The following is a 13,643-nucleotide window of genomic DNA, read 5'->3' as shown; positions in this document are numbered from 1 at the left end:
TCGCTAAACAGCGGATCGACTATGACATAGATACCACACTCTTTAGAGTTACTATTTCATTCTATCACATGTGATCAGTAGAAAGAGAGACTGTAATCTTAATAGACAGAAATAGTGAATAAAATATGCTGTATTAATACACACTCCACTTTTATACCATAATCTCAATCCATGAATGAATAAATATTGAGCATCTGATGCTCTCAGCTGCTTCCTTGTAAATATGCAAAAACTTTGGTTTGCGGGGGATAGTCTAGTTTTTCAAAGGGCTGGCTTGGGACCTGGTGAGAGCTGGATGCGAAAACTGCAGGAGCGGTCATCTCAGGATCTCCAGGGCAGTTTGAAAATTTTTAAAAAGTGTTTGAAGCAGAAAGAAAATGGATATTTAGCTCTTCAGAAATTGTTTGGTACAAGGATAATTAAAGTTTATCTGTCTTTACTTTTTTCACCGGTTTCTTCCTACTTACGCTGGTGCAAGTGGTGGACTTTCATTTCTCCTTATTAGCCCCTTTTGGCCTTATCGATGCTGCCGGCTCTTTGAGGAACTATCTGCCTCCCTGCTGAGGCAGCACCAGGCTTACCCAACACAGCTGCCTCTGTCATTGCTGCTCACACTAGACAGACAATTCTCACTTCCTGGAGATGCTTGGCACCTCTAACTGGGTGCTGAGGTTGTCTCCTGATTAATTAGGGCACAAACATTCAAAACCAGGGTTGCAAAAGTGAAATTGAGGTGTGCCACTTAGATCTGGCCACCCTCCTGTCTGAAAGTAGGATTTGAGAGTAGAGGAATTCATTCTACTGCATTTTTATCCTCAAGGCTTTGACTTATCCTTTGGTACAGAACTCAGGTGCCTGCAACCCTTTAGCACCTCACCTTTAACAACTGCAAATCCAGTGGAAGAGCCATCATCACTCAATTTGATCTTGTTCTCACTCATCCAACATTCATGTTACTGCAATAATCCAGCAAGTACCACTAAACTGAAGAACTAGTGGGAATAACGGTCAATATTTTTCTTCCCTGTATTCTCAGCGTAGGCTAATTAAAGCCACTATAAGATTAACTAGCTCTATTGTTAGAATAGATATCCCTCATGATTTTAAAAACCTCTATAAGGTCACCCTTCAGCCTCTGACCAGGGAAAACAGCCCCAGCCTATTCAACCTCTCCCTATAGTACAAACCCTCCAACCCTGGCTGAACCCTTTCAAGTTTCACAACATCCTTCTGAAGTGGGAGATGGCATGGGGCAGGGTGACACTAGGCACACTGACACATAAGATGGCCACTGAGCCATATGTTGGCCACTTGACACAAGATGGCCACCGGACCACAATATGGAGAGAGACAGCACAGTAAACACAGATACTGCCTGGGGCCACCAGAATGCCAACACAATGCACTCACAACCTAGCTAATTAGTTTAAGGCGGGTGGGGGAGAGAATACACATGAGTAGCATACACTGCCTGAAGTGTATGGGTCCAACCAACACCTTTGATAAAAATGCTAACCGTTTGACACGGATTTAATACAAAGTGCTAATAGTCAGGGCTGTAATAATTGTCCTTCTCAGGAAGAGTGATTAGTGCCCATTACTACAGCAACAGACTTCCGCGCAGACATTGAAACTGACAATGTCGACACTGAAACTGCCAAAGACCATGTGGAAATTAACAAAGGCTGCTCTGGAACTGATAATGACTTCATCGAAATTATGACCTGCAATGTTTACAACAAACAATGCTACAGAGACAATAACCTCATCACTGACCTATTATATCGCAAAACTTAGGAAAGTATCTTGACATGTGGTCAGGGCTGAGAGAATAATTGCAGCTGGCCACTGTGCTGTTGGTGTCTTTCTCTCCCTGGAGCTCCAGTATTTCCTTGTGCAATAAACTCTGTCATTGAACCCCGACTCTGACTCAGAGGCTGGTGATTTTCCCCACAACACCTCCATTAGGAAGGAGACCAGAATTGCATGCTATATTCCAAAAGTGGCCTAAACAAAGTCTGATCTCCCAACTCCTGTACTCAATACTCTGGCCAATAAAGGAAAGCATACCAAACACCTTCTTCACTATCATATTCACCTGCGACTCCACTTTCAAGGAGATATTAACTTGCACTCCAAGGTCTCTTTGTTCAGCAACACTCCCTAGGACATTACTATTCAGTGTGCAAGTCCTGCCCTAATTTGCCTTTCCAAAATGTAGCACCTCGCATTTACTTAAATTAAACTCCATCTGCCACTTTTCAGTCCATTGGGCCCACCTGATCAAGGACCCGTTATAATGTGAGGTAACCTTCTTCACTGTCCATTACACCTCCAATTTTGGTGTCATCTGCAAACTTACTAACTATACCTCTTATCCTCATATAGTCTAACTCTCTATAGTCTCCCTTCAGAATCTAATCCTTTTCCCTTCCTATGTCATTGGTTCCAAAGTAGACAATGACCTCTTGCTGGCCCCTCTCCCCCTTTGAGAACATTCTGGACCCTCTCTGAGACATCCTTGATCCTGGCAGCAGGGAGGCAACACACCATTCTGATTTTTTTGCTGCTGGCCACAGAAAAGTCTTTCTGTGCCTCAGACTAGAGAGTCTTCTAAGACAATCGATCTATTGGAACCCGACGTACCCCTCGTTACATTAGAGCCAGTCTCAATACCAGAAACTTGGCTGTTCGTGCTACATTCTCCTGAGAACCCATCACCTCCTACATTTTCCGAAACAGCATACTAAGGGGCGGCACGGTGGCACAGTGGTTAGCACTGCTGCTTCACAGTGCCAGAGACCCAGGTTCAATTCCCGCCTCAGTCTCTGTGGAGTTTGCACATTCTCCCAGTGTCTATGTGGATTTCCTTCAGGTACTCTGTTTTCCTCCCACAGTCCAAAAGTGAGCAGGTTAGGTGAAGTGGCCATGCTAAATTGCCCGTAGTGTTAGGTGAAGGGGTAAATGTAGGGAAATGGATCTGGGTGGGTTGCTTTTCGGAGGGCTGGTGTGGACTTGTTAGGCCAAAGGGCCTGTTTCCACACTGTAAGTAATCTAATCTTGTTTGAAATGCGGATAGCCACAGAAGACTCCTGCACTACCTACCTACCTCTCTTACCTTTCCTGGAGTTAACGCATCTATGTGACTGTATCTGCGACCTTTTTACCTTCATACAACTGCCTTCCACCACACCCCCTTGCTCTTGTAAATTCCTCAGTGCCTCCAACTGTCATTCCAACCGATCCATTTGATCGGATAGGATTCGCAACCTCTGGTGCACTTAAACAAAATTGTAAGACCTGCAGATGCAGAAGGTCTGGAATACAGGCAAGTACTGGAAAAACTCAGCATCTGGTGACAGAAACAGAGTTAGGGCCTGAGCTAGTGCTACATTCTTTGAGTCCAAAATGACTCAATTTTGGAACCTGTCGTTAAAATGGGAATGTATTCAGTCAGGCCGAGGAGGACGGCAATGTATAGAACTGTTCAGGCCTCCTTTCAAGGAAGAAGCAGTGAGCCCTCAGACAGTCCTGTTGGTAGATGGATGTATGCATAGAGGAATTGCACATCTATGATGAAGATACAGCTGCTGGTATCAGGAGGATGGAATTGGTCAAAGTCAGAACAAACTGGTAGTTCCAAAGTTATGTTGGACCAGACTCTGCAAATACTGCAAGATCTGCTGAGCTTCAAAAGCACTTTGTTATTATTTCATGAGATGCACTTATAAATAGTAAGAATTTATCAGATTTATATAACAAAGCTAAACTTCTAAGGAAATAAAAACACTTCCGTGAAATATCCATCCGTACTGCACAAGTGACAATGATCGAGGCAAATGCTTACACCATACTACTCAGCAAATACTCTAATTTGAGAATTGACAGGCTGGGAGTAGGCCTAAAATATGAAATGCTTGATGTTGGGCAAGAATATAAAATTATCATCCTTGCTTTCCAATTGGTCCATGGCCTCATCCCTACACTGTTAATGTCTTCCAGCCCCATAGTCCTTCGAGATTTTTGCACTCCTCCCAATTCTCACCTCTTGTGCACCCCAATTTTAATTGCTCCACCGTATCTTCAATTGTTTCGGCCCTAAATCTGAAACTGGTGTTGGAGGTTGAGACAGCTCATAATATCTGCTTTGTTGCATCTTGCATTTCATTATATACATGTTACAAAGAAGCTCTGCAGACATTCCCAAAACTGCCATCTACAACAGTGCATATAAATGGACCTTCAAAAGGAGAATCTGTGAATATATTTTTGTCAACTTATTCATTCACGCCTTGGTGGAACATGAACCAAAACCAGTGGCAGAGGCAGGGACATCATCACTGTTAATACAAGACGCCTTTCTAGAAGAACATGTTTGGAATCTCACAAAGACAATGGATTTCTACAGGAAGTAACATTCCAAAACTACCAGATATAACCAGCTACTACATTGGTATGTTTCATTACTTTCTAGCAAGTATAATAAATGTTGTAACTGTTATAGTAATAATTTCATTACAAATAGTGAATCTTCAGTTTGATTGATTAATAATTTAAACAGGAATATTTTAAAATAAATGCAAATACTCCTCTACTCACGTTTCATCATAGACTGGATTTAACTGTCTCTTCAGCACAGATGTTTTTCTCCTTCCCGATCTTCTTTTATCAGGCAATAAATACAATCGAACATATGGATCGGAGCCATCTTCAGAAAAAGCTATTAAATTACTGCAGAAGAAAAATTAATGTAAGACATAGTCAATTCAAACTTTGGGTACAAGCACTCAGCAATTTAGAAAGATAACAATAACAACCACGATCTTCACAATCTGTGAAGACATACAATCTTCTGTTGCTTGGAGTGAGAAGTGATACAAACACAGGGTTCATTATTACCCACAAACTATACAAACCTGCAGATTATCAAGATTGCTCCTTCAGTCAATACATGCCCAGCTTTACCATCCACACAACCTTTGCCAATCAAATATTCCAACCATTTTTTTCCTGAACACCATAAAAGATTGGGTTAGCCAACTCCTTCAGCTTGGTCTATTAAGAATCACATCAAGAATCAGCTGCTTTGTTGACCTCATCTCAGTGAGCAACTACCATAAATCTGACTCAAGAACGTGAAGAATTATTATTCTAACTTCATGTACCAAATTAGAGAAGTCGTTTTCGGAATACTTCCTAGCTATTGTATTTCCTCCTTCACATTACAAACCTTATTCATATTTGTGCAGTCATACCAATTCATTAGACTGTTGCATTACCTACCGGCAAGCATGTACAATGACAATAAGTTTGTTTCTTTGGGAACTGTGTCGAAGAGTTAGCTGAATCTGACCCAATGGTGACTGACCAAGAGTTGTCCCACTGCAACACACAAAAAGTACAAAGATTTACTAATGAGACCAATTCTCATGCAATACTGATGAATCACACCAAATTTAACCCATGCAAAATAAGTGATCAAATCGCAATAGACTGCAGAGCATTCTACATATTTTAAACTAAACAGCTTAATTTTCCAAAAACAAAACCCTTAAACTTCATGAGGGCTTTTGTTTTTTTAAAAAATCTGTTTTTGTCAAATCAAATGTGTTGAATGGAGTAGGTGGCACCCTTTTCTCTGTTCCAAAGTTACGCAAAAGAAAACAGCTCTCTCCCACTGCCAAGGCTGTTTCTTCATAAAGGTACAGTTGCAAGAGTTATGTTCCTAGTTAATGCCCGCTATTGCTGAAGTGGTAGACAAGTGGAGAAGTGGAAAGAGAAAATTCCAGAGTTTAGAGCCTGGACAATTGAAGACACATGGAGTAATTAAAATTGGGAATGCACTAGAGTCCAGAATTAGAAAGACTACAGATCTGTCAAAAGGACTTTGGGACTAGAGGACATAAAGGGGCAAGACTATGGAGGGATTGGAAAATGAGGGTGATAATTTTATATTCAGGACTTGGCTTGACCAGGAACCAACATAGGTCAGTGAGTACAAGGAAGACAGCAACATGAGACTTGTTATGAGTTAAGAGACAGACAGCAAAGTTTTGGTACCAAATTTACAGAGGGTAGAAGAAGGAAGACCAGCCAGGTGGGCCTGACAACTAAAGGTAATATGAATAACTTTCAGCAGCAGATGAGACAGAATGAAAAGTAAATTTTTGTCTTGTTCAAAGAGAGAAGTAAAGAAAACTTCTGTGTAAGACAAAATATTTTTCAGCAAAAAAAATCAAATGATTTTACATTCCCATTCCTTAAGATCAGTTTTAAGTTATGAAACAACTCCTCCCGGCCAACCAGTGTAAAAGGCAGTGGGACTGTACTTTTGGAGTTGACGCAGTCTCTGGTGTAACTCCTGCGTGGCAAAGGGTAAAGATACATCGGAGGCAATACTTGGAGTTGGTTCTTTAGCAGAAAGATGAGATGGAGAGCCTGTTTGGCTGGAGCTAGCATTAGCTGACGCAGTTTGTTGAAGATTGGCAGGCCTCTGTGGGCTGAGGGAAGCAGTGCTGTAGTTCTCCAGCCTGTCCATCTTCTCAGGCTTTTTGATGCTGTCAACAGCAGGAGCAGTGGGGGAGGGCTTGCTTGACTCTGAGGGTGGGACCAGTGGCACTTTGGATGCTGGCTTCCGATTATCTTTGCTATGAGATGGTTGCTTCTTTAACTGAGCTGATGAACCATTTGGAGTCTTGTCTCGTTTTTCAAGACCAAGGATCTGTAAAGAGGAGAAAGAGAGTGAAAATAACTCCAAGCTTTATGAAGTAACACAAGAATATGGTGCTGAAATGTAAAGATAGAAAATGATTTTTTTTTTAAGTTAGTGGCAGATGAAGAAAGCCGAAGTCCATTTTAATTAATATTTAGTCCTATTCAACACGTTAGACCTCTACGATCCTGCATAAAGGATTGCAGACAAACAAGAGATACCAATCTTCATTTTCCTCTTTGAGTATTCTCAAGGAAAGCAAGTGACCATTTTAAACTTTGGTTGTTTTGTTTTCGTCATAATAATATTTTTAAAGGAAATGTTGGGCAGTCTTTAACAGGAGACTGGGTTTCCCGGTTACCCCTTACCTATTGCATTAATTGGTTGAAAAGGAGCTCTATACCCCTTAGGTAGGCAGAGGTCTGGCCTCAGAGACCTGCCAGTCAAACTGACAGCAATATTCACTGTAGGTACTAGAAGTGGTGTCCACAACCTTGGAATATTGCGTGCAGTTCTGGTCTCCTTCCTATCAGAAGGATGTTGTGAAACTTGAAAGGGTTCAGAAAAGATTTACAAGGATGTTGCCAGGGTTGGAGGATTTGAGCTATAGGGAGAGGCTGAACAGGCTGGGGCTGTTTTCCCTGGAGCGTCTGACCTTATAGAGGTTGACACAATTATGATGGGCGTGGTTAGGGTAAATAGACAAAGTCTTTTCCCTGGGGTTGGGAAATCCAGAACAGGTTTAGGGTGAGAGGGGAAAAGATATAAAAGAGACCTAAGGGGCAACATTTTCACACAGAGGGTGGTACGGGAATGGAATGAGCTGCCAGAGGAAGTGGTAGAGGCTGGTACAATTCCAACATTTAAGAGGCATTTGGATGGGTATATGAATAGGAAGGGTTTGGAGGAATACGGGCCAGGTGCTGGCAGGTGGGAATAGATTGGGTTGGGATATCTGGTCGGCATGGACAGGCTGGACCGAAGGGTCTGTTTCCATGCTATACATCTCTATGACTCTAAGAAAGTGAGACCTAGGAGAGACTTGAGCAGATAGAACAGGAGCCTTAACAGGGAGGTCAGTGTTTAGATGGAGAGGAATTTGTTAAGTGCGTACAAGACAATTTTCTGATTCAGTGTGTGGATAAACCCGCTACATCAGATTACAACAGGAACTTGACCAGATGGGCCAATGGGCTGAGAAGTGGTAGATGGAGTTTAACTCATATAAATGCGAGGTGCTGCATTTTGGGAAAGAAAATCTTAGCAGGACTTATACACTTTATGGTAAGGTCCTAGGGATTGTTGCTGAACAAAGAGACCTTGGAGTGCAGGTTCATAGCTCCTTAAAAGTGGAGTTGCAGGTAGATAAGAATAGTGAAGGTAGCGTTTGGTATTCTTTCTTTTATTGGTCAGAGTATGGAGTACAGAGGTTGGGAGGTCATGTTGTGGCTTTACAGGACATTGGTTAGGCCACTGTTGGAATATTGCGTGCAGTTCTGGTCTCCTTCCTATTGGAAAGATGCTGTGAAACTTGAAAGGGTTCAGAAAAGATTTACAAGGATGTTGCAAGGGTTGGAGGATTTGAGCTACAGGGAGAGGCTGAACAGGCTGGGGCTGTTTTCCCTGGAACGTTGGTGGCTGAGGGGTTCACCTTTTAGAGGTTTACAAAATTTTGAGGCGCATGGATAGGGTAAATAGACAAAGTCTTTCCCTGGGGTCGGGGAGTCCAGAACTAGAAGTTTAGAGTGAGAGGGGAAAGATATAAAAGAGGCCTACGGGGCAACTTTTTCACAGAGGATGGTACAGGTATGGAAAGAGCTGCCTGAGGAAGTGGTGGAGGCTGATACAATTGCAACATTTAAGAGGCATTTGGATGGGTATATGAATAGGAAGGGTTTGGAGGGATATGGGCCAGGTGCTGGCAGGTGGGACTAGATTGGGTTGGGATATCTGGTGGGCATGGACAGGCTGGACCGAAGGGTCTGTTTTCATGCTGTACATCTCTATGACTCTAAGAAAGTGAGACCTAGGAGAGACTTGAGCAGCTAGAACTGGAGCCTTAACAGGGAGGTCAGTAGAGAAGGAAAACATTCCAGTAGGGAGGTGGGAAGGGAGAACACGATTTAGGAAAAGGGCCTTTGAGAAAGGCTGTCAGGGCTCCTATTTTCACAGCTAGCTGTTATGGTCATTGGTGTAATAACACTACTGTTTCTGTTGGGTAAGTTTTGACTGCAAAGTGAGATTTGTTAAAACTCCTTAAAAGATGTCAATATATGGCTGTCGAGTTGTTTATGCTACTTGTACTTAGAAAGAAACATATCTAGGCCACATCTTTCAAGGGTGGATACTTGTTAAAGTTAACAATTTTAGATACAAACAGCCAGCTGTAACACTGTAATAAAGACAAAAATTACAGACAGGGTTCTGAAGAAGGGTTATTAGGCTTGAAACATTAGCTTTATTTTGTCTCCACAGATGCTGCCAGACCTGCTGGGTTTCTCCAACAATTTCGATTTTTGTGTTTCAACTGAAACTCCATGTTGGAATAAAGGTCATACAAATTGTGATCTGCTGTGGAGTTCATGGATTGAAATAGCTTGAAATGGCTTGAAACGATGGAAACGAGGAGACATTTCTTCAGCCAGAGAGTGGTGGGACTGTGGAATTCACTGCCTTGGAGCGCAGTGAAGGCTGGGATGTTAAATGTCTTCAAGACAGAGATTGATACATTCTTAATCTCGCAAAGAATTAAGGGACATGGGGAGAGGGTGGGTAAGTGGCGTTGAAGTGCCCCATCAGCCATGACTGAATGGTGGAGTGGACTCGATGGGCCGAATGGCCTTACTTCCACTCCTATTTCTTATGGTCTTATGATTTTAACAGAAGGGAAGGATTCTTAGACATAATTTGTTTGGAAAAGAAGACAGAAGATTGCCCATGGCGGACTGAACACAGCAAAAGACAAGCAAGTGGGGACTGATGAGTCAGTGTTCCAGAGTGCAAGGACCACATAATGATGCCTTTGTGAAATATTACAACTTTGTACTTATTGCATCTAACTTAATAAATTCTGGAACGTTTAAGCCAATGTACTCATACCTACTTTGATCAGTAGATAATACGAACTGAGTCCAAAATTGATTTAAAGTTTAAGGTTGAATATAAAACACAAACATCCACACTTATAAAGCAGCCATTTTCCTTTTCTCACCAGAGGCCTGAACAGGGTGGCCTGTCAGTTACCTCCAATCATGACCTTCTCTGACCAGCCTCAAAATTGTGTCAGTAATTGGCCACTTAAGGGTATCAAATAGGGTGAGAATAACATCCACTGTAAAACCAAGAGCAGGGTAGGAGCTGACAGCAGGAAGGCCACTCAAGCAATTTAACACTCCCCATGCAACCATGCCAGTGGGGACTATTAAATATGTTAATCTGAGATTGTCTGAGAATTAAGGCAGTGGATCTTCATACTTTCTCCCACAAACAGCAGAGGACACTGGATCAGCTGTTAAATATGAGATCGATAAATTTTTGTTAAGCATAAGTGTGAAGGTTTTGAGCCAAAGGCATGTTTAGATGGAGTTAAACCACATGATCTTGTCAATGGTGGAACATTCTCAAGGGACTGAATAGTCTACTCCTAGCCCTATACTCCTAATTCTTGCTGATTTATGCAGTACTTCATTCCAGTACTTGTCATCAACTGGGGGGAAAACAAAAGCCTGACAAGAAAATTTAGATGTAAACTGCCTTAAAAATCCACTATTTGCCACCAAGTAGTATATGTTAATTATTGAGTCATAGTCATACAGCATGGGAACAGAATCTGGGGTCAACTCGATTGTTTGCAGTTATATGTTTAATTTGAACTGCGGTTTCATTGTTAGATCTTTAGCTTTGAACAAATGTTTAAGAGGCAGGTTAAATGGCAAGAAACCAGAGATGGATCTCGCTAGATGAGAGGAAGCAAACATTTTTTTTATTCATTTATAGGATGTAGTGTTGCTGGCTGGCCACCATTTATTGCCTGTCCCTAGTCAGTCAATGTCCAAAGCACCAAGCAAACAGAAAATCAAAGAAATAAAACTATACCATGGTTACATTTTTGAGATTAGCTTTAGTATTGCTATTAACACAAAGTTAACTTTTCTTGAGAACATTCCAAAGGAGATAAATTGCAACAAGTATAACTGCTTGACTGCAACACCTTACACAAGCTCCTACAAACACAAAAGTCTACATGCATGGATACTACCATTCAAATAGATAAAACACGCAGAAGCTGAAGTTCACATTCTTGGAGTAACAATAGCCTGTATCGCTCATTTCATTTGATTTATCATCTAGCTGAAGAATAATATTAGCCCAGCCAAAAATAATGGAGATAAAGCAAATGGGACATGACACAGATATTAATGTATGGATAGAAATTGTGCTTTCCCAAAACTTGAGTGTTACTAGCACACATGCAGTGACAGCTTTCCTACATTTAACACAGTACACACATTTTTAAATGGTATTTATGGAATTCTGAGATTCCCTGAAGTTGCACTTCAGCAACAGCTGATTATTTCACTCCCACCTCCTGGCTGCACTGCAGAACCACCTCCTCAAAGTAATATGGACTATGACCTACTATGGCAGAAATGTTTTTCATGGATGACAACATACATTACTTACTTTAAAAATCACATTCAGACCTTTCACAAAGATCAAAAATGAACTATTATCAAGTTGCAATCTGAAGATTAGATTTTAGATCGAATGGTGACACTGATGCATCCATTTTGTTTTCCTCAAGTGTAAGGCAAGTCAACATCCCTACTTGGGACATAATTTGGGTAAATGAGTCACCTTAGTCACCCACAATCTATACCTTATAGGGCCTTTTATTAAGTTAAAATCAGTAGCGAAAACTGGAGGATTCAACTGAATATTTGATATTTTATTACCGTGTACTGGACAAGAAGACAATATTCCTAATAACTAAAGCTATTAGCTCATGATTTGATCTTCCTGCAGTCCAGCAAGTAGGTATAAGGAGAAGAGACTTCAAAATCAACAGACTGGCTGAAAATCAGAAGGAAGGGCGGACATCAAAATATTTCAGCATTGCCAAATTAACTCGTTTGTTCAAGGAATCAACACAAGCAGGGATCTTCTTATGTCAGCCAAGTTTTGTAGTTAAATAACAGAAACATGCCTGTTCCAGGTAAGCAATTTCATTTTAGTTGGCACTGACCACTATTTTTAAATACTATCCTAAATTGGAGAAAATGGCAGGTGGCTTTTTTTTCAAGAGACACAAAGACATTGTTCACACATACTCGAAGCATGATCTTCATCTTGAGAGTGCTGCTAGGACCTGAATTGTTTAACTGGAATCGTTGGTCCATTGTTAGGTCTTCAGCCTCCAGCAATTTTTTAAGAGGTAGGTTAAATGAACCTAGCGAGCACTGGTGATGGTCATCCTTAGCCTGGAGAAAACAAACAACACAATAGTGAATTTTCAAAGCATCAACCAGCAGACCATTTAATAGAAAGGACAAAACTATACCATGATTTTTATTGGAGGCTGGAGGCCAACACCGCAAATGAATCCCATCAGAATCCCACACTACCAGAGTGGTTGTTGCCTCTCAAAAATTCAGAGAGACCCCTGGAGAGATGGTGAGACTGGGATCAGCTTCTTGGTGCTGAGTTCCACAGTCAGGGCTTGCATGTCGTGCTCCCTGCATAGCAAGATCCTGCCCACCAGAGGCTGAATACCAGCGTGAGGCCCTCAAGTTGGCATTAATTGCCCACTTAAGGGAGAACTGTCCACGAGCCTTCCTGTCTTGATCAGGAAAACCTGGTGCAAGCTTAATCCCACATCGTCTTGCTTAATCATCCCACCAATGAATTCACCTCCAGGAAGAAGGTGGGTATCATTAAAGTCTCTCCTGCAAAACAATTTCGAGTCTTCTTTCAGGGACAGTGTACTGATATCTCCAAATACTAGCCAGAATTATCAAATATCATTTGTCAAAGTAGTAGTCATTCATTTGGGTATAAAAGTTTCTTATTCTGATGCTTCGCATTAAAACAAACCCCATTTCCCATGCTTTAATTTGTTTACAAGTCAGCTCATTGTCTTTGATCATATATATTAGTATTAACGCATCCAATTCAAAATTCTGATTTAAATTATCTCATGAATTTGATTCAAACAGCAACTTGATGTTTGATAAAATCATATTAGTTTTTCTACGTTTCAACTTGAATGAGTAAGCTACATAAATCTAGAAAGCTGCGCCTTTGGTTTCTGCTGCAAACTTCAACCGAAGTGCTCAATGAATTGGTCCCAATAACTGACTAGCATAAAAGGTAATACAATACAATAAAAGCCTTTTAAACACCTTACCTCAATATCCAGGTCCACAGTCAATGGATTATGAATACGGAAAATAAACGATTCTTCCCAGACAGGCTCAGTGGTCCGATATCGGATCTGCGCAAGGTGACAGCCAAGAAAATGTGATAAACAAGCCAGCGTTCTACTGATGGAAAACAATTTTTTTAATAGTCTGCTATTAAAAACAATGTGAACCAATTCTATAAAACAAAACTGGGCATAGGTCACCTTAAAACAGCAACAAATTATAGGATGCTGTTATCAATGAACTCAGACCTTTTATAAAAATAAGGATTAAGATTTAGTTAGAGCATGTCTTTTTTTGAGGTATTCATGACTTTATGTTATATAGAAGTGAACATAATCTGTTTGTGTCTTGTGTGATGATACTGTGTTCTGTCCTTTTTCTCTTGCAGAGGGGTGTTGTCACAGTGGTGGCAAATATCTTCTTCAAACAGGCAGCGGGAGAGAGCGGGAGCGCGCAAGAGAGAGAGGGAGAGAGAGAGAGAGAGAGAGAGAGAGAGAGAGAGAGAG

General features: G+C 41.2%; 1 protein-coding gene across 4 annotated transcripts in view; it reads right to left on the bottom strand.

The window, feature by feature from the left end:
- The window catches only part of esyt2b (extended synaptotagmin-like protein 2b), a 223,357-nt gene that overhangs the window by 8,136 nt on the left and 201,578 nt on the right, over positions 1–13,643 (bottom strand). For all 4 annotated transcript variants that reach the window (XM_043690689.1, XM_043690690.1, XM_043690691.1 and 1 more), the window contains 5 exons: positions 13,119–13,205; positions 12,043–12,192; positions 6,330–6,721; positions 5,284–5,382; positions 4,600–4,731 (listed from right to left, as the gene is read on the bottom strand). In XM_043690689.1, the coding sequence (XP_043546624.1) occupies positions 4,600–4,731; positions 5,284–5,382; positions 6,330–6,721; positions 12,043–12,192; positions 13,119–13,205 (860 nt within the window). The remainder of the gene's footprint in view (positions 1–4,599; positions 4,732–5,283; positions 5,383–6,329; positions 6,722–12,042; positions 12,193–13,118; positions 13,206–13,643) is intronic.

Source organism: Chiloscyllium plagiosum, chromosome 5, assembly GCF_004010195.1.
Source record: "Chiloscyllium plagiosum isolate BGI_BamShark_2017 chromosome 5, ASM401019v2, whole genome shotgun sequence".
Classification (NCBI taxonomy): Eukaryota; Metazoa; Chordata; class Chondrichthyes; order Orectolobiformes; family Hemiscylliidae; genus Chiloscyllium; species Chiloscyllium plagiosum.
Note: the sequence above shows the minus strand (reverse complement) of the source record. Positions and strands in the feature narration are given on the sequence as shown.